The 27,948-nt window shown below is 43.2% G+C and overlaps 1 protein-coding gene, 1 non-coding gene and 1 pseudogene across 4 annotated transcripts; 1 reads left to right on the top strand and 2 right to left on the bottom strand.

Moving 5' to 3' along the window:
- Positions 1–6,339: 6,339 nt before the first annotated feature.
- LOC120646547 lies at positions 6,340–6,443 on the bottom strand. The gene has a single exon (XR_005664451.1). It is a non-coding gene; the product is annotated as a small nucleolar RNA R71 (small nucleolar RNA).
- Positions 6,444–14,972: 8,529 nt separating this feature from the next.
- On the bottom strand, positions 14,973–22,562 carry LOC120644425. 3 transcript variants are annotated; one of them, XR_005663742.1, is made up of 4 exons: positions 18,145–22,562; positions 17,464–17,616; positions 17,095–17,315; positions 14,973–15,032 (listed from the first exon to the last, which is right to left on the bottom strand). XR_005663742.1 is itself a non-coding variant. In XM_039921053.1 (3 exons), the coding sequence occupies exons 1-3, from the start codon at positions 18,229–18,231 to the stop codon at positions 15,018–15,020; spliced, it is 624 nt and encodes a 207-aa protein (XP_039776987.1). In that variant the 5' UTR covers positions 18,232–22,562; the 3' UTR covers positions 14,973–15,017. The 3 variants fall into 3 exon arrangements, 2 of the variants coding, with proteins under 2 accessions (XP_039776987.1, XP_039776986.1); XM_039921053.1 differs by having other exon boundaries at positions 17,095–17,616; XM_039921052.1 differs by having other exon boundaries at positions 17,095–17,612.
- A 1,057-nt stretch (positions 22,563–23,619) lies between these two features.
- On the top strand, positions 23,620–27,654 carry LOC120646261 (annotated as a pseudogene).
- Positions 27,655–27,948: the final 294 nt, after the last annotated feature.

Below are 27,948 nucleotides of genomic sequence, written 5' to 3'. Positions count from 1 at the left end.
CGCTTCGTCTGGTCGATAGGTGGAGTTATATATAGGATAGTTATAGTAGGCCCACCTGCCCCTTTGGCCTATATGGCTCTTAATTAGATATAAACGCGTGAGCAACTAAGTCAATCACGTCTATTTCTTCATCAAAAGCTTTATCATGATCTAGGAAAAGCTTGAGTCGTTGACCGCTTACCGTGAAGGCGTTTCCATCGTCATCTTGGATCATGATAGCTCCATGAGATGATGTGTCGATGATGTGGTACGGTCCTAGCCATTTGCTATGTAGCATTTTGTGACCAAACAATTTGATCCTGGAGTTAGAAAGTAATACCTTGTCTCCTGGGTTGAAGGTTTTAGGCTTCAGCCGCTTATCATGCCATCTCTTGGCTCTTTCTTTGTAGATCGAGGCACTGTGATAAGCTTTATCTCTCTATTCCTCCAGTTCCGAGATCTGGCATCTCCGGTACTCTCCGGCTTGTTTAAGATCCATGTTCCATTTTCGGATTGCCTAGTGCACTCTGTGCTCCAACTCGACGAGCAAGTAGCAAGTTTTCCCGTAGATGAGTTGGTAGGGTGAGATTCCAATGGGTGTCTTGTATGTTGTACGGTATGCCCATAGAGCATCTGGTAGCTTTAGCTTCCATCCCTTCCCCATTTCATTCATGGTCTTCTGCAAAATATTTTTGATTTGTTTGTTGGATGTTTCTGGTTGACCACTAGTCTGGGGGTGATACAGAGTCGCGATGTTGTGCCTTATCCCTAGTTCCTCGAGAAAGCTCCGGAAGGCTGAGTCAATGAAGTCTGGCCCTCCATCACTGATTACAATCCTTGGTGTGCCAATCCATGGAAAGATAATCTCGTGGAATATCTTACGGGCATGCTTTCCATCTACGGCCCTGCATGGCATGGCTTCGACCCATTTGGAGACATAGTCTACGGCGACCAAGATATACTCGCTACCTTGGGACTTTACAAAAGGTCCCATATAGTCGATGCCCACACGTTGAAGAGTTCAACTTGAAGATTATAGTTTAGGGGCATCGCATTGCGAGCTGTCATCCCTCCATGCCTCTGGCAGTTTGAGCATCTTCGGATGAAGTTCTTTGTATCTTCATACATAGATGGTCAATAGAATCCGCTCTGCCATATCTTCGCTTGAGTGCAAAATACACCATAGTGACCTCCATATGGTGTTGCATGGCATTTTTCTATGATCTTGCGTCCTTCTGCTGTAGGTACACAACGTCTGAGTAATCCATCTATACAGACTCGGTACAGATAGGGTGCATCCCATAGGTGGCGTCTGCTCTCATAGGCTAGCTTCTTTTTGCTCTCCCCTGGGAGTATATACCCTGAAACCATGAAGTCCACAATATTCGCATACCAAGGGTGCGAAGCTGTCTCCTTGAGAAGCATAACATCCCATAGGAAGTCATTTATCGGCTGGTCTTGGGTATTTGTATTGGTCATGCACGATAAATGATCCGCCACTAAATTCTCTTCTCCTTTCTTATCCTTAATTTCTAGATCAAATTCTTTAAGTAGGAGAATCCATCTGAGCAACCTTGGTTTAGCATCCTTCTTAGTGAGGAGGTACTTGAGTGCTGCATGGTCGGTGTAGACAATGACCTTTGTCCCCACAAGATAGGATCTAAACTTGTCAATAGCAAAGACAACTGCTAGGAGTGCCTTTTCTGTTGTGGCATAGTTGAGCTGAGCTCCAGTAAGTGTCTTGCTTGCGTACGCGATCGCGTGATGCTTGTTATCCTTGGTCTGACCAAGTACGCCCCCCACCGCAAAGTCACTAGCATCACACATGATCTCGAACGGAAGCTTCCAATCTGGGGGTTGAATGATTGGAGCTGAGATGAGTGCCTTCTTAAGAGTGTCAAAGGCTTTATGGCACTCATGTGAATTGGAAAGGAACATCCTTGGCTAGGAGAGTTGTGAGGGTTCTAGCGATCTGGGAGAAGTTCGCGATGAACCTTCGATCTGGAAGTCGCTCAATGACTTCAATCTTCGCCTTGTCCACCTCTATCCCTCTCCCAGACACCGAGTGTCATAAAACGATGCCTTCGCGGACCATGAAATGACATTTCTCCCAATTAAGAATTAGGTCCTTTTCTTGGCATCTCTGCAAGACTCTATCCAAATTTTCTAGACAATGATCGAAGGTCGTTCCATATACCGAGAAGTCGTCCATGAAAACTTCCATAATTTCCTCAATCATGTAGTAGAAAATGGACATCATGCACCTTTGGAATGACGCGGGTGCGTTGCATAGCCCGAACGACATTCTTCGGTAGGCATATGTTCCATAGGGGCATGCGAACGTGGTCTTGCTTTGATCATCGGAATGGATGGGTATTTGATGGTAACCAGAATAACCATCAAGGGAACAGAAGTAGGAGTGCTTTGCCAACCGCTCTAGCATCGCATCGATGAAGGGTAGAGGGAAGTGATCCTTCTTTGTCGCCTTGTTGAGTTTTCTATAGTATATGCACATCCTCCACCCCGTGACGGTTCGTTGCGGAATTAGCTCGTTCTTGCTATTTTCCACTACCGTCATGCCTTCTTTCTTGGGTACGACTTGAACTGGGCTTACCCGCTCACTATGCGGAAAAGAATAGATGATTCCGGCATCTAGGAGTTTGAGAACCTCTTTCTTCACCACCTCCCTCATAGCATTGTTCAACCTTCTTTGGGGTTCCCTAGAAGGTGCTATCTCGGGATCCAAAGGGATTATGTGAGTGCAAAGAGCGGGACTGATGCCCTTGAGGTCTTGTAGGGTATAGCCTAGGACTGATCGGTGCTTCTCTAAGATGGTGATGAGTTTGTGTGTCTCCTCTTCTGAGAATTTATCGCTAGTGACCACTAGAGACTCTACATCACTATTTAGGAAACCATATCTAAGCCCGGAAGGTAAAGGCTTCAGCTCAATCGGTAGTCATGATGGCTTTTCGGTCTCGGGCAGTTCAAAGGTCTAATCAGAGTCTTCTTCTGCCTCGATGACTTCTTCCAGAATTTTCTCGATATCCTCCTCAAGGTCTAAGTCAAAAGACTCGAATGTGAAAGTAGCCATGATTTCCTCGATTGGCTCTAGAGTAGGGAGATCTTCCACTGAGCATTTTAATGCTCGATCCATGGGAATGTGGAGAGTGTCCTTCCCTAATTTGATGTTTAAACATACGTCTTTAGGAACATCCTTAAAGAGAGCCTTAAGGGGATGTCCTATCAAGAAATCAAAGTTGAGATCTTCGAAGACATGGATGTTTAGACGGACTTTAACATCATCGTGCCAAAACGGCACGTCGGTGAGTATCTCGTAATTGCTCGTAAGAGAACCTGAAGGTCTCTTGAGCTGTCTGTCTGTCGGAGTGAGCTTGTAGTTGCCTAGAAAGGCTAAGGCAAACTCATCTGACATAAGATTAGCTCCGACAGTGGGATTATAGAGAGCATCCACATTTTGATCTCGTAGTCGGCAACAGAATGATGAGGAAGGAGAGTTGAGATGGATTGGGGTCAAGGATAACTCTCCTTCCTGCAGCCACTCATTGCTTATCAACGTTGTCAGCTCTTGAATCGTCTCCCGAAGATAGTCTTCCTCTAAGGGATCCATAGGAGTGACGGGAATCGATGGTCGCCTATGACAAAAGTATCTTGAGGTATTGCCGAAATCTTCAAAGACATCCGTCTTGATACTTCGGAGAAACTCCGGAGGTAGAGAGTCTTCTTCCTCCAATGTTTTGGATTTAAGTTCAGAAGTGGTCTCATAAATCGAATCTACTGATTGGCTTTCTAAGGGTTCCAATTCGATTTCTGAAGGTTCCTCATGAAACATCTCGGGTTCTGCGGGAACTGGCTCGTGGATACAAATGAAAGACGTTCTACCAAAATTTTGTTAAGGACTTCCTTGCCTTTGGATGGGGTAAGATGAGCGAAAGATCCTCCAGAAGTAAGGTCGAGATGGTGTGCAGACTCCTTGTCAAGACAAGCATAAAAATGCTGGAGCAATAAATGCTCGGGCAATGACAAGTTAGGACCTGATTTTACCAATAGGGTAAATCGAGCCCAAGCTACACCGATTAATTCCTTATCATTCGGATGAAAAGTTAAAATTTCCGTCCATAAGGCACATATTCGTGGAAGCAGGAAGAATGCAGAACAGAATCTGTTCCGAAGTTCAATCCAACTTTCATTCACATAGCCTACGACATGAATGTACCATTGCTTCGCCTCCTCCGAAAGGGAGAAAGGAAACAACTTCCATTTAATAGTTTCGTGTGTCATGCCAGAAATTTTCATGTATGAACACACTTGCTCAAAATCGCGCAGATGATGGTAGGGATTTTCACAATCCCTTCCTAAAAAGGAATTTTCCTAAACTAAGGCTATAAAGCCTGAGCTGAGTTCATAGCTAGTGGGAAGAATTGGGTCAGCAGAGGGTGCTGGCTCATATAACTCGCTCTTGGGTGAAGAGAGCTGTAAAAGGGATAGCTGATCCATGGATAATGGGGGTTGAGGTAGAATCAAGGAAAAAGAAAAAGAAAAAGAAAAAGAAGAAGGACGACTGAGTCCGAAGATAATGTAGTTACCATTCCCCGGCAATGGCGCCAGAAAGCTTGTTGGCACTTTGTAACGTCACGAATAAAATCCGCAAGCGTACGGATACCGCTGTAGCTTTCACCCAAGAGTATTCCAAGGTATCGTATCCACTGGGGACATGAGTGCACTATCTACGTGTTCAGGCTCATCTAAGGACACACACACCGGTGTAGGAAAGATAGAAGAGAGGGCTTCCTAAGATCAGGAATCTATGTCCAGAAGAAGAGATCACGTCGCCGTTATACTTCGAGCTACGGGTTTCGACCGGCTTATACAAGCCGATAGCTCCAGTAATACATGCTCTATCCAATATCCAAACGTGGAGGGTTACTAGGGCTCGAATAGGGTTGTCACCACCTGCCGGCTACCTCTACAAACCTGTGGGACTATCGGACAACTGAGTGGTATAGTCCAGCCTAGACACCACATCTACGCCTTTCCCTACTAACCTTAGCCCTGGCCAAGACTTGCCTTTTCTATCCGGGGTCTTAAGCTAAGATCAAATGCTACTCTCTAAGCATATACATCAACTTCTATAAGGCAGAGATAATAACTTGCGATCTAAACTCTAATTCTAATTAAGAAAGTCTCGAATACTTACAAGCAAATAAGCATCCGTCGAGGTACAAGCGGAGAAGAGTGCCGATAAACCCGGCACTTACCCCAACTCCTCACTCTCCTCCTCTTCTTCTACACCTCCTAGACTACCTAAGCATCTCGGATGAAGGCCTCAACCTCTAAGGCAACAATTACCCTTGCTTATTTTTTTTATCTTGACTTACCCCTGTTAGAGTTTTGCCTATTGGTTGAGGCATAATTTCATGGTTAATGTTAAGTACATTACCTTTGCCACTGCCATCCTTTGGGACAAAATAAATAACGATACCCTTACTCTGCGGGTGAAATGCTACAATGGTATATCCATGCGCTTGCGGCCATGAGAGTGGCACCCTTTGGGTGGAGTTGCTAGGATGGGTCGGCGCCCTCATTTCTAGTGATTGCACTAAAGACCGACAACAGGCATTTCCGAGGCCGTTGCCGAGGTCTTCGCAAACCCGGTAGCGACTTAAGAAATACCAACAAGCATTTCTGGCGCCGTTGCCGGCGATGGCATGTGAACAAAGTTATTGTGTTGATATTAATCTAGGCTTTGTACTCAGGATATAGTCATTACTCTTTCAGGTTAATGTCACTTTATGTCTTCTTTTATTTGTGATTTGAAAGAAGACTGGGGTAGTGTATGACTGGTTTCTCCCTGCCAGAAAACTACACAAACAATCCAGAGAAGCTCATGAGAAGGGCAAGACCTCGCGTCGTTCCTCCTCTCACCATTCTTGCGGCACAGGAACCCATTTCGAAAGCACCACTTGTTCTTGAGGCTATGGCTGAAAAGACTCTCCACGATTTCTCCATCCCCTCCACCGCCAATGTGGCCACTGGACCCAACATCAATGTTGGGGACATGAACTTCGAGCTCAAATCCAGCCTCATAAACATGGTGTAGGGTAGCCCCTTCTGTGGCAACCCAAATGAGGATGCCAATGCTCATCTGCAGAATTTTCTGGAGCTCTACGACACCGTAGTGATACGGGGTGTCACCGCTGATGTTATCAAGATTCGTCTATTTCACTTCTCCATGCTGGGGAAGGCGAAAAGTGGTTTTACAATGAAAAAGACATCGACACTTGGGCCAAATGCTCCAAAGCGTTCCTCGCAAAGTTTTTTCCGCTGGGCAAAACAAATGCCCTACGCGGGAAGATATCAAGTTTCCAGCAGACGGGGAATGAATCCATCCCAGAAGCTTGTGAAAGGCTGTAGGAGTACATCCTGGCCTGTCCTCACCACGACATGGACGAGTGGCTCGTCCTACAAAGCTTCTACAATAGGCTCATGACGACATCAAGAGCCAACATCGATGCTGCAGCTGGAGGAGCCTTCCTCGACCTGACCATCGCTAGCGCCAAAGCATTGGTCGAGAAAATGGTCTCCAAACAGGGGTGGAGCAATGAACGAATCCAACCCCGTACGAAGGGCATGCATAGCATCAAGGAGATGGATATGATTGCCGCAAAACTGGGCCTCCTCATTAAGAAGATGGAGGAAGAGAGCAAGCAACAGATCCATGCTCCTGTTTACGCCATGGGTGCGCAGTTCACGTGCGAAGTCTATGGCAATGATGGACATTCGGGGAACAACTGCCCCGAAACCCGTGAAGACTGCGCCTACCTCAATAACAACAACAACAACGTGTACCGTCCACAACAAAGAAGCCAAGGGTGGAACCAGCCACATCCACCATTTCAAGGAGGTAACAACTACAACCCTTCTTTCAATTCGAATTTCAATTCGAACCAACCTCCCTTGAGAGAACTTGTGCTTGGCCAAACTAAAATTAATGAATATATAAATAAAAAACTTTTGGCCAATGATAAAACCCTAAAAAGTTTGAATGTAAAGCTTGAAACTTTGTCTTCAATGCTTAAAAACCAGTTAAGTTTCAACAAAATGATCGAAACGCAACTTGCTCAAATTGCTGCTTCTTAACCTGCTGTTGAAAGCAGGAAGATCCCTGGGCAACCCGAGAGTACCGTTGAAAATGTTAGCATGGAGTCCACCAGATGGGGTAACTCGTCCTGGAGGACACCACGCACTAATCATGCAGGTAGGTACTGTTAGGAAACGGGGATGTTACGCTAGCTACTGCATTCAACAAGGATCTCATGTAAGCGAATGATCATGGATCATTACCACTAGACGCACAGGTGCAGCGGAAGATGTGTTGGAGTAGACTTGATCCAACGTAGATGCGCATCGGTGATAAGGAAGCAGATCGTAGCTCTGAGCTCCTGCTTGTCCTGCCGATCAACACCACAGCAACACAGCGGCGCCTCCACGGAGTCCACACGTACGGGGCGGGAATGCCGATCACCGGTGTGCTAGCACCGCGTGATCGGCTAGGGTTTGGCGCGAAGGAGAGGCAACGGCAGCTAGGTTTTGTGGCGCGAGGGAATGACCTCCTCCCACAGCCCCGCCCCTCATTATATAGACCCCACTAATGGGCTATCAAATCAGAGGCCCATTAGGGTTCTATTCCTTCTTGGATCATATCCGGCCCAAGTATGATTGCCTCTTGTGCATAATGCCAACAATCTCCCAAGTCCCAACAAGTCACTTGCCCTTTCACTTTGACCAGTAAAGGGCACTTTAGTCATCGTCCCAAGTAAACAAGACTCGCATGTGTCAAATGATTCAAAATCAATTGAGCTCAATAAACCATCTTTATGGAGTATTTCTATGTGTTTCTTATTTATATGACCTAAGCAACAATGCCAAATAAAAGTGGGATTCAAATCATTCGATCGAAACCGTTTTGCATTAATGTTATAAATAGGTTTATCCTTAAGATCAAGAACATACAATCCATTCATCAATGGACAATGAGCATAAAGAATATTATTAAAGTAAATGGAACAACGCTAGTTCTTTATTACAATCTCATAACTATCAACTTCCTCCAAACATGAAGAAGAGATAATGTTCTTACTCAAAGCAGGAATGCAATAATAATTATTTAATTCCAAAACTAAGCCTGAGGGTAATGACAAGTGATAAGTGCCGACCGCCAGGACTGCAACCTTTGCTCCATTGCCGACACGAACATCCAACTCGCCTCTTGCAAATCTTCTAGTCCTTTGAAGGCCCTGCAATGATTTGCAAGTGTGAATCATCGACCTAGTATCAAATACCCATGATTCACTAGAAGACATAGCAATATTAATTTTTGTAATGTTTATAACATTCATACCTGAGGCAGAAGTCTCACTTCCCTTCTTCTTTTTCAGATCCTCCAAGTATTTCTTGCAGTTCCTTGACCAGTGTCCCTTGCCCTTGCAGTGGAAGCATTCATCATTAGGAGAAGGGCCAGATTTGGCCTTAGTCTTAGAGCCCTGGGAATCTTTGGAAACCTTTTCCTTGCCCTTGCCCTTGCCTTTGGGAGACGTCCAATGCTTCCTCTTTTGTTCTCCTTTTGTACCACCATCACGTGATTGGTACTTTTCTTGATGCTTTCTTCTGCAGTTTTAAGCATGCCATGCAATTTAGACAACAATTTCTCCATACCATTCATTTGAAAATTCATAATGAAGGGCTCGTAGCTCAGCGGGAGCGACTAGAGAATGACGTCAACAGCAAGATCATCATGGAGCTCAGAGCCAAGTCTGTCCAAAGTGTCAATGTAACCAATCATTTTGATCACATGAGGACTGATCGGGCTACCTTCTGCTAGCTTGCATGAGAACAAGGATTTTGAGATGTTGTACCTCTCAACCCTAGCTTGGTTCTCAAACATTCCACGCAACCCTCCAATCATATTGTAAGCATCCGTATGCTCATACTGCTTCTGCAGATCAGGTGACATGGTAGCAAGCATGAGACAGCTCATGTTGATTTCATCATCGCAGTGCTTCTCATAAGCAGTGTGATCGGCATCAGTGGCATTATCAGGGAGATCGTTGGGGTATAGCTTCTCAAGAACATACTCCTTTTTCTCTTGCCTGAGAACAATTCTCAGGTTGCGGTACCAATCAATAAAGTTGGTTCCATTCAACTTTTCTTTCTCAAGAACAGATCATAAATTGAAAGCGGAATTGCTATTGGCAGACATGATCTACAACGTTAAAGTAAAGAAAGGTTTTAGCACTAAGTTCATGTAATTTTTCTATTAAAAAATAATAAAAGACTCCCACTACAACATCGCCTTCCCTCTAATGACATATAGGGTACCAAGATCCATATTCACTAAAATTCTAGTGAGCTTTGGCTTCACTACTAGAAAACTAGTGACATAGGTAAACAACGTCTTGTTAATCTTATCTCTATATGACTCTTGTTTGTTGGGTGGCATCCAATGCCCTGGCTCCAACTCCATATCCTAAAGCCCAAAACCATTTTGATAGCTTTGTTGAGAAAACCAATACTATGCTAGTGAGCGTCCGACACTCACCCTATTCATGATGATGGTTGATGGTACTCTAATTTGGTAAACCTACCACACAACGATCAAAATTTTAACAGGTGCAGCTATTGGTATAAGGATATCAAAGTTCTCAACTTTACTGAGGGAAGCTATTCTATCATGATAAAAACATATCGCTCATATGAAAAACATGAAAGAACAGTACGACATGAAAATAAACATCACATGCATATAATCATATTATATTGTGAATAGTATGGCCTTTTGCATCACAATGGGCTCCATCTCCATGGCTCCATGGTGACCTCTGTTGTCATCCATCCTGTCTTGTGGTGATCATCATCGCCATTCATGCTTGAAGCCTCCAAGAATAAGTACTAAGCTATTACATCTAACAGCACTAGTAAAGTAAATTACATGAGGGAATCAAGCATCACATGTCGACATGCAGGCCGTTATAGAATAATGGCACAACCTCAACCCGGCTATTTTAACTGTTGACACGCAGGTCACACAACTTATTACACATAGATCATCACATGATTTTGAGGCCATACCATTCACATCATACCCTGCAAAAACAAGTTTGGCGTAGAACGGATTCTACCTAGGGGTATGAAGAGGCCGCTATTAACAGAATGCAACGGTGGCCCTGAAAGCTCTTCGGGAAATCATAGATCGCATCTATAGATTTGCTATGAAAATCTCTTTGGATTGATCCTATCAAGCCGATTCAGGGTCATTCATAATGTCCCTTATTTTCACTAGATCAATCACATTGACCATTGCGACTGGTACATCGGAGAAGACCGCAACACATGACTCGGATCTATCAGTTCAATCACTTATTGTTTGCATAGTTAGCCCAGATGGTGATTCCAGCCGGTATGGGCAAGTCGTGCGCACAATAGAGAAAGACTATAAACCAATCTGTAGTCACCGCGATGCTATCAACTCGTACCGATCCCACGCCGTGCACCAATCTATACATTGAATATGAACAGATTGCAGAACCCTAAACAATAGCATATCTCTATATGCGCATCCAGACCAAAAGCTAAACATGATCGCTCTGGTACCACTGTTGGGAAACGGGGATGCTACGCTAGCTACCGCGTTCAACAAGGATCTCATGTAAGCGAATGATCATGGATCGTTACCACTAGACGCGCAGGTGCAGCAGAAGATGCGTTGGAGTAGACTTGATCCAACGCAGATGCGCGTCGGTGATGAGGAAGCTCTGAGCTCCTACTTGTCCCGCCGATCAGCACCACAGCAATGCAGCGGTGCCTCCTCGGAGTCCACACATACGGGGCGGGAATGCCGATCACCGGTGTGCTAGCACCACGTGCTCGGCTAGGGTTTGGCGCGAAGGAGAGGCGACGACAGCTAGGATTTGTGGCGCGAGGGAATGACCTCCTCCCATAGCCCCGCCCCTCATTATATAGACCCCACTAATGGGTTGTCAAATCAGAGGCCCATTAGGGTTCTATTCCTTCTTGGATCATATCCAGCCCAAGTATGATTGCCTCTTGGGCATAATGCCAACAGGTACAATCCCCTAAAGAATGACTCTTGGGATGGCATGGTGGCAGCAGTGCAAGAGGATCCAGGGGTCCCCATGATTAGCTGCTCGATCTACGTCAAACACTTCGAGCAATGTCTCTGCGATCTGGGGGCGAGGGTGAACATAATGCCCAAGGTAATCTATGAAGAACTTCAATATCCTGCTCTTTCCCCAACAACCATGCTCATACAGCTTGCAGATTCATCCATTCGATATCCCGAGGGGATAGTCGAAAACATCTTCATATGGGTACGAGATTCCTTCATCCTTGCCAACTTTGTGGTGATGGATATGGAGGGTGACCTCGGAGTCGACCTCATACTTGGGCGACCTTTCCTAAGGTCCGCCAAGGCAAGGATAGATGTCGGAAGCGGAGAAATCCATTTCCATGTCAGCAAGGAGGGCATGTTTTTCAGGTTTAAGTACAGGGAAGAGCAGCGCTTCATGATACAACATGACAGCGAAGTGCAAGCACTCTGTGGTGCACCAGAACCCCAGCCAAAACACCGACCCACCACACCTAAAAGGAAGAAGAAAACAAAGAAGGTGTGGCGGAAGGTCGAGAGTTCGGCTTCGTCCAGTTCTCCAGGACGAGCCAACCAATGATAAGTACGACGGAGAAAAGTCGTGCACGTCGGACTTAAAACGACGCGCCCTTGCCAAAAGTAAATTGGTAGTTATCTCATATTTGTTTCACTTCACCTTTTTCAAATTTCTTTCACCTCTTTTGTTTTGTTTTCCACTGCATGTTTAAAAATTTTCAAAATTGTTTTCTGCATACTGGAATTTCTCTAGCAATTTTTCCTTTTCACAAAAACAACAAAAATATTTTCTGAGTTTCAAAATCCTTTGGAAAATAATTTGGACATCTTTTCGAGCAAACTTTTGGCAGTGCACCATAATTTCAAAGTTTATAACCGTTGAGGAAGCATTTGGGCAAAGGGGGGCACCAGGGAGCCCACCTTGGGGCCGGCCGACCCCACAGGTCGGCCGACCTAGGGCCAACGGCTCCTGGGCCCCACCTTCTCCAACGGCTACCTGACCGTTGTGGCTTGCCTCTACTCAGGTGCACACGCCAAGTTCTCTTTAAATAGAGGCCGAGAGTGGGGTGTTGAGCTCTCATGCTCACACACTCACTCACACTCCCTCTCACATCCTTGCTCGGGTTTTCATTGGATTTTGGCTCAAGTTTGATTTCAAGAAATGTCTCTCTCATTTCTTTGCTGCAAGATTGCCTATACACTTGGAGGAACAACTTTCGGGTAAGAGTTTCATTTTCATTTCACTAACGTAACCTGAATCGAGTTGTTCTCATTCGTTCTTGTTGCAAGCATGAAGGGTGCAGGACGGAAGATAACCAGAGCTCCCATGAGGATGACGAGGTTAGGCTCATCCCGTTCACGGGGTGAATCGAGCTCTTGTCAATCTCCCGAACCTACACCAACACCGACCACAATGGACTATGAACAAGACGAACAGGAAGAACAATTTGAGGAGCAAGCTGCAGAACCGCAAGCCGAAAACATGGAAATAGATGAAATTGATGCATCGTACCTCGACTTGCATGACAACCGCGAGCATCAAGCCTACACCATGATCAAGCATCGAAGCTTTGGTCACACTAGAGCCTTCGATCCGGAGCTTCTCGAGAAAACAGTTATGGAAGTTGACTTCGCTCGTGTTTGGCATGCGGTTGGATGGGATGACTTTGTTCCCATTGAGAAGAATGGTTCTCGTCTCCTCACTATACAGTTTCTTTGCACTCTTTGATAGGTGGACGACAGTGTTTCTTTCCACTTTTTGGAGTTGAATGCTATTTTAATTGGAGAAATTTCAGCCATCTCCTTGGTTTTAGTGCGCGCTTGCCAGTTTCCCTCGCAAAAGCTTGTCGCCGTTTTGATCGACATGAGTTTTGGGGATTGACTTCGGGTCAAGTTGTCAATGGCAAATTTGCACCTCGGTGCAATGACATTCAAAATTGGACCCTTCGTTTGATGCACAAGTGTGGCTATCACACTCTTTCCAAGAGATGATCCACGACCAGTGCGGAACGATGAGTTGATGATACTATACGCCATGGTTAACAAGATCTGAGTCTCCCCTACAAGAGTAATGGTTAAGCAATGGTTCACAAATTTCAGGATGACGGGTTCTATTGAATGCACTTCTTTGGTTACCCGCATCGCATCAAACATGGGAATCTTAGATGGGAACCCCATTCCCTTCATTGAGGAACCCCGTGTTATGATCGATGAGGCATATTTGGTTCAAGGCCACACACTCAAGAATGGCCCGGATGACTCCTTGATTTTCTTTTCTCTTGGTTATGCAAATGAGATCCCATTGCCAAACGTGGGGTATCACTTGTATAACTGTCGTTCGCTAACCACTCCTCTTGTCCCACAAGAGGAGAGCCGCAGGCAAAGTGTTTCTGATCTTCCTGGCAGGGTTACAAGAAGCAAGGCTAGAAGGGAAGAATTTATGCAGCCACAACCTCAGCCTCAACCACAGCAATACGAGGCTGGAGGTTCGTCATGGCTAAGTGCCAGCTCTGCTGAGTGGGCACGGCAGGCCCCAGGGTGCCGGTCCATCAGTTCCATTTCCAGTGGACCCCCGATCTCTACCAGACGTTTAGCTTCATTCAGAGGTTTCACTACTCTAACTCGGCAGATGGGCGAGCTGAACATCCGTGCCAACAACATCGACGAGTCGTTGGGCCAGCACATCGAGTCAACTCAGAACTGGCAGCGACACACAGGCGAGAGGATCCACAACATGGAGCAGCAATAGCAACAGATCCAGGAGGAGTGGAGGGCTTACTACCGTTGGGCTGGGTTTAACCCCAACCAACAGCAGTGAGCCTGAAGCTTAGCATGGGGGAGGACCCCCACGAGAGGTAACTTGTATCAAACTCTATCATTTACTGCTTTCAAAACCTTGCATGAAACCAAACAAAAATTTGCAAAACTCTGAAAATCCATAAAAATTTGCATAACTAAAATCAAATAAAAATTGGCAAAACTTAGAAATACCCAAAAATATTTACTTGCTTTCCAATATGTGTAGTAAGCATGTGTTGTTTTTCCTTGTTAAGATGATGAATAGTTGCTCTGTTAGTTCTTTTCTTATGCCCAGTTACAACCTTATGCTCTGCCTAAGTTTTGAGTTTGGTGGCTAGTTGTTCAAACCTTAAGCTTGAAACTTGTGGGTAGCAAAAAGCAGAATTCGAATCTAGGTTGTTGTTGGTTATGATATGGCTAAAAAGAGTTGCTATGATCTTCTTCTACGTGATGCTTGATATCCATAGTATTTTCTTTCAAAAAAAACAAAAATAAATAAAATTTCTCGATTATATGAAATTTCCATCCGGTGCCATATGAGTTACAAGTTTGAAAAGCCTTTCCACATATGCAACTTGTTTTCTCATTGAGCTTTGTCAAATTGTTGTGACCCTTTGTGAGAATCATTTCATATGCCCAAGATCAAGATCACGTACACGACCACTCACATGCTATACTTCTACACTGGAAGATAGCAAGTACATCCACCCAACCATCCACAAATAAAACTCCAAAATATTTCTTGACTATCTCTCTCCAAAGTTATCGTCATAATGTATGGGCTATACAAAAAGAAATAAAGATGCATACCCAAAGAAGCTATGCCATATGCCCACAAGACATGTCAAAAAAAGAGAGAGAAAAGAAAATATAGCCCATACCAAAAAGAAAATATACAAAAGAGAGAGAAATCATATAAAGGAGTTCCTCCATCATCCACCAAAAATATCCACACACTTGCACATCTTGATCAAGATTTATGACTTGTTTCTCCTTTGGATCCAATCTTCGACTTAGCAAAATATGAGAAGCAGGTTTGCCTTCATATCCTCCATACCTACAAAATACACCAAAAAGAAACTATTAGAAGTAGGATGGAAAAGAAAGGTGCATAAAAAGGCCTTGGTGAGGAATGAAACACATTTGAGCAACCCGAGAGATCACGCGAGGAACTTACAAAAATTCTTTTAAAAAAAACTTCAAAAAACCTCCGGATTGACGGTTGAGCAAAGAAGTGGGTAAATGGTACTCCACAAGCTGTTCTGACTCTCAACCGCCAAAAGGTGAGAATGATGCTATAAGCCCCACAGGAGTAAGGTAAGAAGGTGCGAACAAGACCAACTTATTCAAAATAAAGGTAAGAACACTACGTTGTGCCTTGTGCATAAGTCAAGAATGCGACATTGTAGCAACTCCTGATCAACAACCTAAGTCTAAAACTTTGCTCGGGACAAGCAAAGGGCTAGCTTGGGGGAGTTGTTGACGATCCTTAAATGCCAAATCCGACCATCAACTAGACTCATCAATAAAGGAAAACTATGTGCCTTACTCATATATTTGTATCACTAACCTTGCTCCACAGTTGTTTTTGAGTTTGTATGATTTCATATGAGCAAGAGCGGAATAAGACGAAAATATGCAGCAGATGCCACACAACTACGTAGAAGATCGCATTCGGCGTCATAGACTCACAAAGAGGGCCCATCTAGCAGAGCAAACGGGCACGCCACGCATAATGCATACAAGGAAAGAGACAAGGGCCCACATGTCAGCCTGCCAGAGAAGGATAAGGACGACGGGCATCAAGGTGGGGTCGACAGACCCCACAGGTTGGCCTAACCTGGACTGGCTCCCGTCCAGGTGCATCTTGAGGAGGAGTAGCTACCAAGTCACCTGATCACATTCCATATATGCATTTGGTGGGAACCGACCTCCACTAGTATAAATAGGGCCTCTCAGTCCCCCCTCTCAACACACACACACACTCTCATTCCACTCATTTCCAAGGAGGCTCTCTCTCTCTCTCTTGCTCTTAGCTAGGTAGTGGAGCTAGGCTAGTCTTCCTTAGTGAATCAAGTCATCCTCGGGGTCATTGAGCAATCCTCGGCTCCCGGTATGGCTTTGTATCCGACTTGTCAGACTTCTATTTGTAATATAGAGTTGTGGCATGGTTGCTTTACTATCTTGATAGTTTATCAATCCATGCTTAGTTCATTCATGAGTTATACTAAGGTCTTGGTTAGGCCAGATGATCCGGGTATAGATAGGGGTTCATTGTACTTTCGAGCTTGCTCTAGCGTTTTACTTGTCTATTCGAAGGGTGGGAGACCCGGGGATGCTATGGTAGTGACTTCATGCATGAGCGTGGTGCTCGGGTATGCGGGATCCTTCGGATATGACCATGCTCCATAGTGTGACTGGGGTAGACGGTAGGTCGTGACAGCCCTGTTTGTCCGGCGTAACAGTTGTGTTGTGTTTTGCGTACTCCCCGACGTTCGGGTTCGGTGTAGGAGTTTAAGAAAAGAGGTAATGGGACTTGATGTACTCCGATGCGGGACCTTCTCCCTGCTATCCCATTTTTCTGGCACCTATAGTCCTAATCATGTCTTAACATGACCCCAGCTTTGGATAGAAGCACTAGGACACCTAACCTAGCCTAAGCTCCAGCTGACTTAATGTAGGATAGATTAGTTCTTTCTTTTGTCGTTTCTCTCTTTTATTCCTTCCTCCTAGAGTGTGGATGTGTGTTGTGTCACATTACCCTTACTTATTTCTTTATCTTGACTTACCCCTGTTAGAGTTTTGCCTATTGCTTCAAGCACAATGTCATGGTTAATGTTAAGTACATTACCTTTGCCACTACCATCCTTTGGGACAAAATAAATAATGATACCCTTACTCTCTGGGTGAAATGCTACAATGGTATATCCTTATGCTTGTGGATCCATCTGTAATCGCATAGATTATACCACGAGAGTGGCACCCCTTGGGTGCAGTTGCTAGGATGGGTCGGCGCCCTCATAGTGATTGCACTAAGGACCGCTAACAGGCATTTCTGAGGCCGTTGCTGAGGTCTTCGCAAATCCGGTAGCAACTTAAGAAATGCCAACAGTACTCACCAAGTTGCTACAACTCCCGCTATCAATTATGGTGAGAACACCGTAATCCTTGACTTTGAGAAACATGTGGAACAAATTCGTGCATTGGAGCTTCTCCCCATCCTCATGTTCCGCTTTAGAACTCAGCACACACTGCACAAGAAGACTAGGAAGATCCCCCTTTGTAGCCACGGAATCAATTGCCTCACCCTTATCGTCCTCCGAATCTACAACACTGTTAGCTGCAATAACCAAATCATCTTCAACATCACTAGTACTTACATATCCATTACCATCAGGTGCAGCGATGAAAGTGCGAGTACTTGGACCCTTTTCCAAAGTAGTATGCTTCTTGTGTGGCTGGATCTGCACACTAGACACATTGCTTACCTCAGAAGCGGGCGTAGGAGCTGGTGTTGTTGTTGGTGGCTTAGCAACAGGCGCCTTGGGCTTCTCAACATCGGAATGCTGCAGAAATGATCTCCCAATGTTGGACTTAAAAGAAAGTTGGTCTTTGCGGCGTCCCTGTACTTTCCGTTCTGCCTTAAGAGCAAGATGATACAATTAGAAAAAATGAGTCCAGTCTTTGTAATCAAGAATGTCCTGTATATCACGATTTAAACCACCAAAGAATCTAGCACTAGTTTCATCATCATCCTCACGATTACCACAATGTGCTAGACCAATAAGCAATTCCTGATAATATTCCTCTACTCCTTTTATCACCTTGTTTTAAAGTTTGCAATTTTAAATGTAAATCACGTTGGTAATAAGGAGACACAAAACGAGACATCATGCGCTGTTTTAAAACAGGCCAAGTTTGAGGCACAACAGCAACATTATTAGCATTGCAAAGATCATTCCACCAAAATAGAGCAAAGTTAGTAAATTCACTAGTAGCAAGTCTAATTCTATGCTCAGCAAGAAATAAATGAGAATTAAACTTTTGTTCAACAGCAAGTTCCCAATCTAAATAAACCTTAGGATCAGCATTACCAGCAAAAGGAATCATGGTAAATTTAGCTTTACCAAAAGAATTATTATTACCATGATTATGATTACCTCCCATACCTTGACGATTGCGCCGAAGACGGTACGCATCACGATCCTGATCGTCATCAAGGATGGCATCCTCATCCTCGTCCTCATCACCATCATGAGGTTGGCGTTGGTGTCGCTGTCGGGGGGGGGGGGTGTTGTTCAACATGCTCAATCCGGGTGACCAATCCATTGCGTCGATGTAGGGGGCGCTGGTCATCAACAAGTTTCTTAAGCTCATCCTTGGAGAAACATTTGTTGAAGTCCAAGGGAGACTCCCCTTGTTTTCCTGACCCTGTCATGGTTAGAAGATAGCAAAAGACAACACCGAGGTATTATCCCTATCAACTAACAACTACTGGGTGGTGGTGAAAGTGGGGTGCAAAATCTCAAGCAGCTTACCACCATTTTGCAAGTGTTCTTACCAAAGCTAAATAGGATAGTACAATCTATTGTCGAGCTGGGCGTAACAGTTGCAAGATGAACCTATACTGACCAAAGTATAAGTGGAGCTGTGGGATAGGCACAATATGTAGCAAGGAGTAGTAAATAACGAATGCAGAGCAGCAAAGTTCAATAAGTATCCAAAGTACAAGTCACAATTGCTGGCTAAGATGTGTCCTAGGCGTAGCACAACAAGTAGGATCAAAAGACGGTGGATAAAGCTCAAAGAACAAGCAAAACAACACTCTATGCACTTGTTTTTAATCTTTTTGCCAAATGATACATCTGGCCTAGGTGGGGTTGGCCGAGGCCCAATAAATTAAGGTTGCCCAGATCCCAACAGTTCTTAGTGCACACTCACTCGAAGAAAGGCCCAATCTCCCTAAAAGACTAGTCTTATAGGGGAAGAATGACTCTCTCTTTTAAGGTGGCTTTCTCCTCCCAAGCTAAGCAAGGTGGGATTATTCAAAGGCTCACACGGTTGCCGCCCGACTACAACTGGGCCACTTGGCCCATTTTTTTGTTGCGTCTTTGCCAGCGGGTAATAGTGGAGGATGTCCGCATCATTCCCGCCCCCTTAAACAAGGGTCCAGCTCTGATTCCACTGTATGAGGACTAGGCCCGATCTTCCGAGAGGTAAAGGTATGTTCGATTGGTGGAGAACTCGATGTTGATGATCTAGTTTCAAATCGGCAAGATTCGAACCCTGCAACCGCTACACCACTACTCCATTGGTTATCAACCAAGCACAACTTGATTGACCTCGCCGAGAAGGCTTTTCCTGCAAACGAATCGAAGGACACAAGCAAGAAGATGCAAACACACAATCTGATAATCTAATATTGCAAATATGGATGAAGCGAATCACAAAAGGGGTTCAAGAACTCAATTCCAAAGGACTAATCAACACAGTGGAGGAGATCAAGAACGGGGGCCCTGGATCAATGTATAAGGATTTGTCGCCACAGATACAACGATGCTGTCTATGTTCCTCTATGGAAAACACAAGAACTAAACAAAATCTGAGTCTAAACAGTGGAGGCTACTGAGTTTTAGTGATTAGGGGCGACCTAGGGTTGGAGGTGACTAGGTGGGGGGCGCCCACAACATGGGCTTAAGGCCCAACACGATACAAAGCCTGAGAAGGCCCAAAATAGGTGACACAGCATATTTCCATGGTCACACGGAATTATCCATGAGGTTTCTAAATCTGGGACCAGAACCAAAAGAAGCTTCTCATCGTCACGATTCCAACGCATCCAAGATCAACTCATTTGGACGCCATATGAGGGAGATATCACCGAAACTGTGCAGGGGTGTCGGCTGAATCTGAGACGAACGCGATGACCGAGTTGACGATGACTTGTAACTTGGGGAAGACCATGGCAAGAGCGTGTCCAGCATAGTGATGTCCTCATCATCTTTCTTCACTACCTCCCTCATAGCATTGTTCAATCTTCTATGGGGTTCCCTAGAAGGTGCTATTTCGGGATTCAAAAGGATTCGGTGAGTGCAAAGAGCGGGACGGATGCCCTTGAGGTCTTGTAAGGTATAGCCTAAGACTGATTGGTGCTTTTCTAAGACGACGATGAGCATGTGTGTCTCCTCTTCTGAGGGTTTGTCACTAATGATCACTGGAGACTCTACATCGCTATTTAGGAAAGCATATCTAAGCCCAGAAGGTAAAGGCTTCAGCTCAATCAGAGGTCGTGATGGCTTTTCGGTCTCGGGCAGTTCAAAAGTCTCATCAGAGTCTTCATCTGCCTCAATGACTTATTCTGAAATCTCCTCAATATCCTCCTTGAGGTTTGAGTCGAAAGACTCGAAAGTGGAAGTGGCCATGATTTCTTCTATTAACTCTGGAGTAGGGGGATCCTCCACTGAGAATTTTAATGATCGATCCATGGGGATATGGTGAGTGTCCTTCCTTAACTTGATGGTTAGGAATCCATCTTTAGGAACATCCTTAAAGAGATCTTTAAGGGGATGCCATATCACAAAATCAAAGTTGAGATCTTCGAAGACATGAAAGTTCAGTCGGACCTTAACGTCATCGTGCCAAAATGGCACATCAGTGAGTATCCCATAGCTGCTTGTAAGAGAACCTGATGGTCTCTTGAGCTGTCTATTTGTCGTAGGGAGCTTGTTGTTGCCCAAAAAGGCTAAAGCAAACTAATTTGACATGAGATTAGCTCTGACAGTAGGATTGTAGAGAGCGTCCACATCTTGATCTCGTAGACGACAACGGAATGACGAGGAAGAGGAGTTAAGATGAATTAGGGTAAAAGATGACTCTCCTTCCTGCAGCCAATCGTTGCTTATCAACATTGTCAACTCTTGAATTGTCTCCCGAAGATAGTTTTCATCTAAGGGATCGTAGGAGTGACAGGGATCGATGGTCGCTTCTAACAGAATTATCTTGAGGTGTTGCCGAAATCTTCGAAATCCACTTCCTCTGGTGTTTCGGGTTTAAGTTCAGGAGAGTCCTTAGGAGTTGAATCTACTGATTGGTTTTCTAAATGTTCCAATCCAATCTCTAAAGGTTTCTCATGACACATCTCGGGTTCTGTTGGAACTGGCTTGTGGATACAAACGAAAGAGGTTCTGTCCAAAATTTTATTAAAGACTTCCCTACCTTCGGATGGGGTAAGATGAGCAAAAGATCCTCTAGAAGTGAGGTCGAGATGGTGTGCAGACTCCTTGTCAAGACCATCATAAAAATACAGGAGCAATAAATGCTCGGGTAATGACAAGTCAGTGCCTTATCATTCTGACGAAAAGTTAAAATTTATGTTCGTACGGCACAATTCGCGAAAGTGGGAAGAACGCAGAACATAATCTGTTGCGAAGTTCAATCCAACTTCTGTTCACACATCTATGACACAAATGTACCATTGTTTTGCCTCCTCCGAAAGAGATAAAGGAAACAACTTCCATTTAAGAGTTTCGTGTGTCATGCCTGAAATTTTCAAGCATGAGCACACTTGCTCAAATTCACGCAGATAATGGTAGGGATTTTCACAATCCATTCCTGAAAAGGAATTTTCCTGAACTAAGGCTATAAAGCCTGAGCGAGTTCATAGCTGGTGGAAAGAATTGGGTCAGCGGGAGGCGCTGGCTCATAGAACTCGCTCTTGGGTGAAGAGAGCTATTGAATGGATAGTTGCTCCATGGATAACGGGGGTTGAGGTAGAATCAAAGAAAAAGAATAAGATACAAGGATGATTGAGTCCGAAGATAATGTAGCTACCATTACTCAGCAACCACGCTAGAAATCTTGTTGATACTTTGTAACGTCATAAATAAAATCTGCAAGCGCAAGGATACCGCTGTAGCTTTCATCGAGGAGTATTCCAGGGTATCGTATTCACTGAGGAACATGAGTACACTATCTACGGGTTCAGGCTCATCCAATGACACACACACTGGTGCAAAAGGGGTAGAACAGAGAGGACTTTCTAAGATTTAGAATCTGTATTTAGAGGAAGAGATACTTCGCCATTATACTTCGAGCTACTGGTTTCGACCGGTTTAAACAAGCCGATATCTCCAATAATAATGCTCTATCCAATATCCAAACATGGAGGATTACTAGGGTTCGAACAGGGCTGTCACCATCTGCCAGCTACCTCTACAAACTGTGGGAGTACCAGACAACTGAGTGGTATAGTCTAACCTAGACAACACGTCTACGCTATTACCTACTAATCCTAGCCCTGGCCAAGACTAGCCTTTTCTATCCGGGGTCTTAAATTAGAATCAAATGCTACTCTTACGCATACACTCAACTTATATAAGGCAAAAATAATAACTTACAACGAAACTCTAATCACTTACAACCGAATAAGCATCCATCGAGGTACAAGCGGAGAAGAGCGCCGACAAGCCCGGCACTTCCCCCGACTCCTCCTCACTCTCCCCCTAACCTTTCTACACCTCCTAGGCTGCCTAAAGCATCTAGGATGAAGGCCTCCAAGCTCCAAAGAGAAGAGAGGTGAGTTGAGTTGGGTGTGGTGTGTTTTTATATTCCTTCACCCCCCCTCCTTTGTATTTATAGGAAGGAGCCACGGTAGAGGGGAGTGTGTCCTGCAGCTGATCTTCCAAGAACCAACCTCTACATCCAATCAGGTGCTGCCACGTCAAAGGTTTAAGTTGGTAGGGCCCACAGGCTGGTCGGCCGGCCACCCAGTGGGCCCAACCAACCTCGGCCTTCTACAGTAACCGTGCACCATTTGTAGGAACGAGTGACTTTTTGGTCCACCTCTAAAAAATTCGAGGTGTTGCTACAAATTGTTTTTGTAGTAGTGTGAACGCTAATAGATGCTAAACTTTAGCACTCAACTTCAGCCCATCCAAACAGATCCTTAGCTTGATTCTACTACTGTCTACTACTGTCATAGACTAAGTTTGCTGACTTTTCCCTGTAATTCCTTTGCTGCAAATGATCCGAGCAATGGCTAGCGGAAAATTCTTTGCCCTCTGTCTCTCTTCTCTTAACGTTCACCAGCCACCACTCTATAGAATGAATCCACGTCCTGCAGGACGGTCGAATGCCACCAAAGGGTGGTTGGTTGGAGAGGACGTCCACGACTCCATGTAATTCGAGAAAATGGAGGTGTCGGCGAGACTGCATTCAATCCTAACGTCGCGTCGCGTTTATCCATTATTATGGCCTGGATATTGCAACTTCCCAGCTACCCTGTTGCTGCTTCAATCGTCTTCGTGTCCTCGTATCGGTGCCGCGGGATATGGGCCTTGTTTAGTTTCCATTAAAATTCCAAAACTTTAAAAGTTTTATCATCACATCGAATCTTTTAACGCATGCATGAAGTGTTAAATGTAGGTAAACGAAATAACTAATTACATACTATAATTTGCGAGACGAATCTTTTGAGTCTAGTTAACTCATGGCGGAACAATAATTACCAAATACAAATGAAAATGCTACAGTGTTTACATCCTAAACTTTATGCATCTATACAAGACCATGGAAATGTAACACTTGTGTACAGACTCCTCTATAAATCCAGAAGGTTGGGACATCTTTTTTAGTGGATGATTGTATTCCAGCTGGCCAGGAACCCACCCCTCATAACTTCGATGCCATGAGTTATCACTTCAAGAGAAGGAGTGAACCAACGCCGCTGATAACAGCATCTTCGCAAGAACAACTGGCGAAGGTAAGCCAAGAACTTGGCCATTTAGCAACTGCACTTTAATGTGATCAACATGTTTTAGAAAATTCTAGCAATGGATTTGTAACGTAAAAATCGATTCATTGTCTATGCTTATTGGTTCTGATTATATGCCTCTCTTGGGGTAGCCATGACGACATGGGAAATAATAAATTGCATTTCAAAAATTTCGTGAAAAAATTAGTGGTATTACTACCATTTATTTGTTGAAATCCAGCACATAATAAAGCTTCACATAAACTTTATGCACTTATGTTCGTATACCAACTCTATGACATAGAATAATTATGACATTTGGCTCAGTTTAGATGTGGTCCAATTATATTGATCCATGAGTGCTACATGCATAAGTGGAGCAAAAGTCTTTGTTAACCTTTTTATATGAAGCGAGGACAAAATGTAAGTAGGGAGACCCATCCTTTGGAAGGACTTGATAATACAACTTTTGGAGGACGGGGTGTTACAACAATTGTCTAACTTGAAAATTCAAAAAAGATGAAAATAAAGTATCTCACACTCCGCGTCAGAAAAATTTGCACTAAAAATATGACCATGTATTCAATAATATGGAACAAAAATAAAGATCAAACTTAATAGAAAATTTTCATGAATTTTAAAGCACTCACAAAATTTCACTAAAATAAGACTATCTATTAAATGTTGACCATTTTCATGAATGTTTAAGAACTCAAAAAAAACTTTGTAAATGCTCGTGTCCTATTTCATTTTATGTACACATATGTTCCAACTGATAGGGGGTGTGCACACCAATGTTTATATGCTGATTATAGTGTTTCTTAGTATTGTCAATAGGTTTCTTAAGTGAGCACATATGTGACGGACTCGAAGAGCACATATTAAAATTAAAAAGGACATAAGGTTTCACCTGATGTGGTACAACATAAGCTGTAGTTTGTCAACAAACAGGGGTATATGTAAATTACTTTTTTACAACCGAATAAAGCAGACATTTATGTAATATTTTAGTTCCTAGCTTCCTTACATAAATTATGCAGAGTTGAAAAAAATAAATTCATTTGTGCAAAAGTTTCTAATAAACGAGGCATTAATACAAATTAAAGGACATTATGACCTTATTCAATATAGGTTTAGCGATCTTATCACAAAATGGACACACCAAACTGATTCTGAAATCAAGACGGAAATAGGATCCTTGAACTTATGTAGCATAGAATGGATTACAAGGTCATGCTCACTCACACATCAAACTATTTACTTGAACACATACACACCGCACTTGCACCCCTGCGCCTCTAGCGTCAGGATTTGAATTCTGATGGAATCCTCACTCACATCACACTAATTAAGAGAGTCAAACTTCTTGATCATGTGAAGAAAAGTCTATCGATGCAAAGATGACCAGCTTCTCACGCGCCTAAAGCTAGTAAGGATGCATTTTAAATCACCTCTCAGTTACATTCTTAATTATGAGCTCGCAGATAAATGAGGTCCGGGAGCTCCTTGGCAACCTGCCTATGGAGATGCCGAAATTCCTATCAAGCGCCACTATCCGTCGGTTCCTCCGAGCAAGAAACTGGAGTACAGTGCAAGCTGCCAATAGTCTGAAAGAAGCTGCTAGTTGGAGACGTCAGTACAAGCCAGAGAAAATTTGTTGGGTGAATAACTTTTTTTGAACTCATATGTATAACACTTTACTTTGGTACTGCAAAGAAAATCTTGTATTAAGCATTTTATCTTATGCTCAATGACGGAAGCTTCTGTTTTGAACCAATTTAGGAAAACATCCCGGACAGTGAGAAAGAGGCTAGGAGAGGTTACATACCAGACTACCTCGACAAGAACGGAAGAATGGTCTTCGTAATACTGCCAGCAATAAAGGTCTTTGTAACAGTGCCAACAATAAATATAATATAATCATTTTTATGAAGCTAGTGTAAGAAATGGAAATTTGAGATGCAAGCATTTTACTGCTCTAGTAATATTTTGAAAGCATGTGGGGTTACAGTCGCTAAGAAATAGCTGTAAGACATGGACATGTTGTTTAATTTTTAACGTCTTTGTTTAATTGTATTTTAGCATCATATTTACTAATCCTCACTTGTGTAACAGACGAAAACTTCAGAGAAGGATCTTATAAAATATCTAGTGTATAACCTGGAAAACCTGGTGCTGAATTCAGAAGATGCACAAGAAGAGAGTGTTGTTTTGATGTGTGACTTTCGAGGTTGGGCAGTATCAAGTACACCATTTTCATTGACCCGAGAATCATTGTATATAATTCAAAAATATTATCCTGGACTGATAGCAGTTGCTATTCTAACCAACCCGCCAAGGATTTTCCAATCTTTTTGGAAGGTATTTGCGAACACTATATTTAATGAAGAGTTTTGTTACAATGATTTTAGAGTACCAACGGGTACTTTCAGGTGTGCCTTACAATTTTTTCTAGCCATTGATGAATGGAAGATATTTAAAAAACTAAATTAAATTAGTATTTAGTCCCATTTTTTCGTACTTGGTCCCGCATTTTTGTACTACCAGGTACTTTTTAGTGTAGGTACTTCGAGCTACTTCCTACCTTGATCACCATACGATTCTGCCGGATGGACGGCTCTTATTTTTTTTAATAGTTCTAAAAATTCTCTTTAATAAATTAGTTCATACAAATTATTAAATTAGTTTTGTGCATATTTCGATATGGTCTGGAACTATATTGGTTTTGTAGCTCTAAATGACATACTTTATTACAAAACAACACCTCAACTATAATTTTATACACGAACCCAAAATAATATAAGGAATTAGCTATATGCGTTATCCATGCATATTAAGTGTTTTGTGGTACATATTCAAGCATACTTTATCTAACTTGTAGAATAAATCTGTTTGGCTTTGTTGTATTAAGATAGCACCGAGAGATTTATTATGGATTTTCCTGACTTGAGTTATATAAAGTAGTATACAGAATAGGACATGATTATATGTTCTCCTAGTGAACTTGCTACTTAGTACATAATCTTTTTCAAGATTCTTATTTTTGAAATGATCTTTTCCCTGTAAAAGTATTTATAAATTAATAGAAAGAGTATTTACTCAATATCCTACAGTATAGGTTACACATATTACTGGTGGGGCCCACACAAACAGAATGTGGTGCTGATCAGTTGTTAGCCTAATTTGTAGAATGTTACTGAACACTTTTATGTATTTATTCATCTACAAATGGAATTCTAGCATTATTCTGTCTTTGGACATATTAATTAACGACTAAAACAGCAAACGAAACAAGTTTTCTCTATGTTGATATAGATGCCATTTTGTGAATGTGATATTCCTAACCAACGAAAAATATTTGAATAGCCTTCCTGTCGGTTTGACTTTGCAGATAATGAAGCACTTCCTCGAGCCAAAAATGAAAGAGAAAGTGAAATTTGTGTACAACAATAATTCAGAGAGCCAGAGGAGAATGGGTGATATGTTTGACCTGGACAAGTTGGGTCTACCTTTGGAGGAAGAAACACAGCGGGCCTGGACATCAACACGTATGCCGAGAAAATGAGAAGACAAGATCAGATAAGGGGAGCTTGGACACAAGCCAATGGCAACACCTCTTCACCCTGATTTTGAATGAGTTCCTGTTCCGTGCTAAGGGCACAATAACACCACTGTCAGCAGTTAATTAAACTGGATGAAGATTGAACTCTATCTTACATGGTCTGAGCCTCCGAGGCATGCCAGCTTAGTGATCTGATAAATTGGTTCTTGTTGATAGTTAAGAACATAGGGGATTTTAACTTTAAATTTCTGAATGATATTGTTCGGGAAGTCGGGTTATGTTAAAGATATTCCAACAAAAATATCATGCATACGAAGCTCCTGGGTTAAGTAAACCAACCGCAATGTGTCATGTTGGATTTGTATTTGTCACTGTATTTGTCCTTATTACCAACTGCGTCGTAATTATTGGTCAGCAGAAGTCTCTTCTTCAGCGATGAATTTGTCCCATATACTGCGATAATTAAATAATCTGATGACCATCCCTGTCAACGACAACAACATTAGTGTAGCCGTACTAAATGGCTGCATCTCGCATCTTGTATATCATAGGTTGAGAGTATACACAGTCAATGACTTTTCTGTACTGTAGCAACATGCTGTACATCAACACAAGGAGACTGGTTGTATAACATACAACTGGTGTACGCGCTGAGAAATC

This window comes from Panicum virgatum, chromosome 8K (genome assembly GCF_016808335.1).
Source record: "Panicum virgatum strain AP13 chromosome 8K, P.virgatum_v5, whole genome shotgun sequence".
NCBI classification, from domain to species: Eukaryota; Viridiplantae; Streptophyta; class Magnoliopsida; order Poales; family Poaceae; genus Panicum; species Panicum virgatum.
This window is presented reverse-complemented; position numbering and strand designations above follow the sequence as displayed.

Excerpts from the sequence above, each read along its gene's own strand:
- LOC120644425 (XM_039921052.1), bottom strand. The coding sequence starts at position 18,352 with ATGAGCTTAAGAAACTTGTTGATGACCAGCGCCCCCTACATCGACGCA. Across the intron at positions 17,613-18,144 it reads TCTTCGGCGCAATCGTCAAG|AACGGAAAGTACAGGGACGC; the intron begins GTATGGGAGGTA and ends CTCTTAAGGCAG.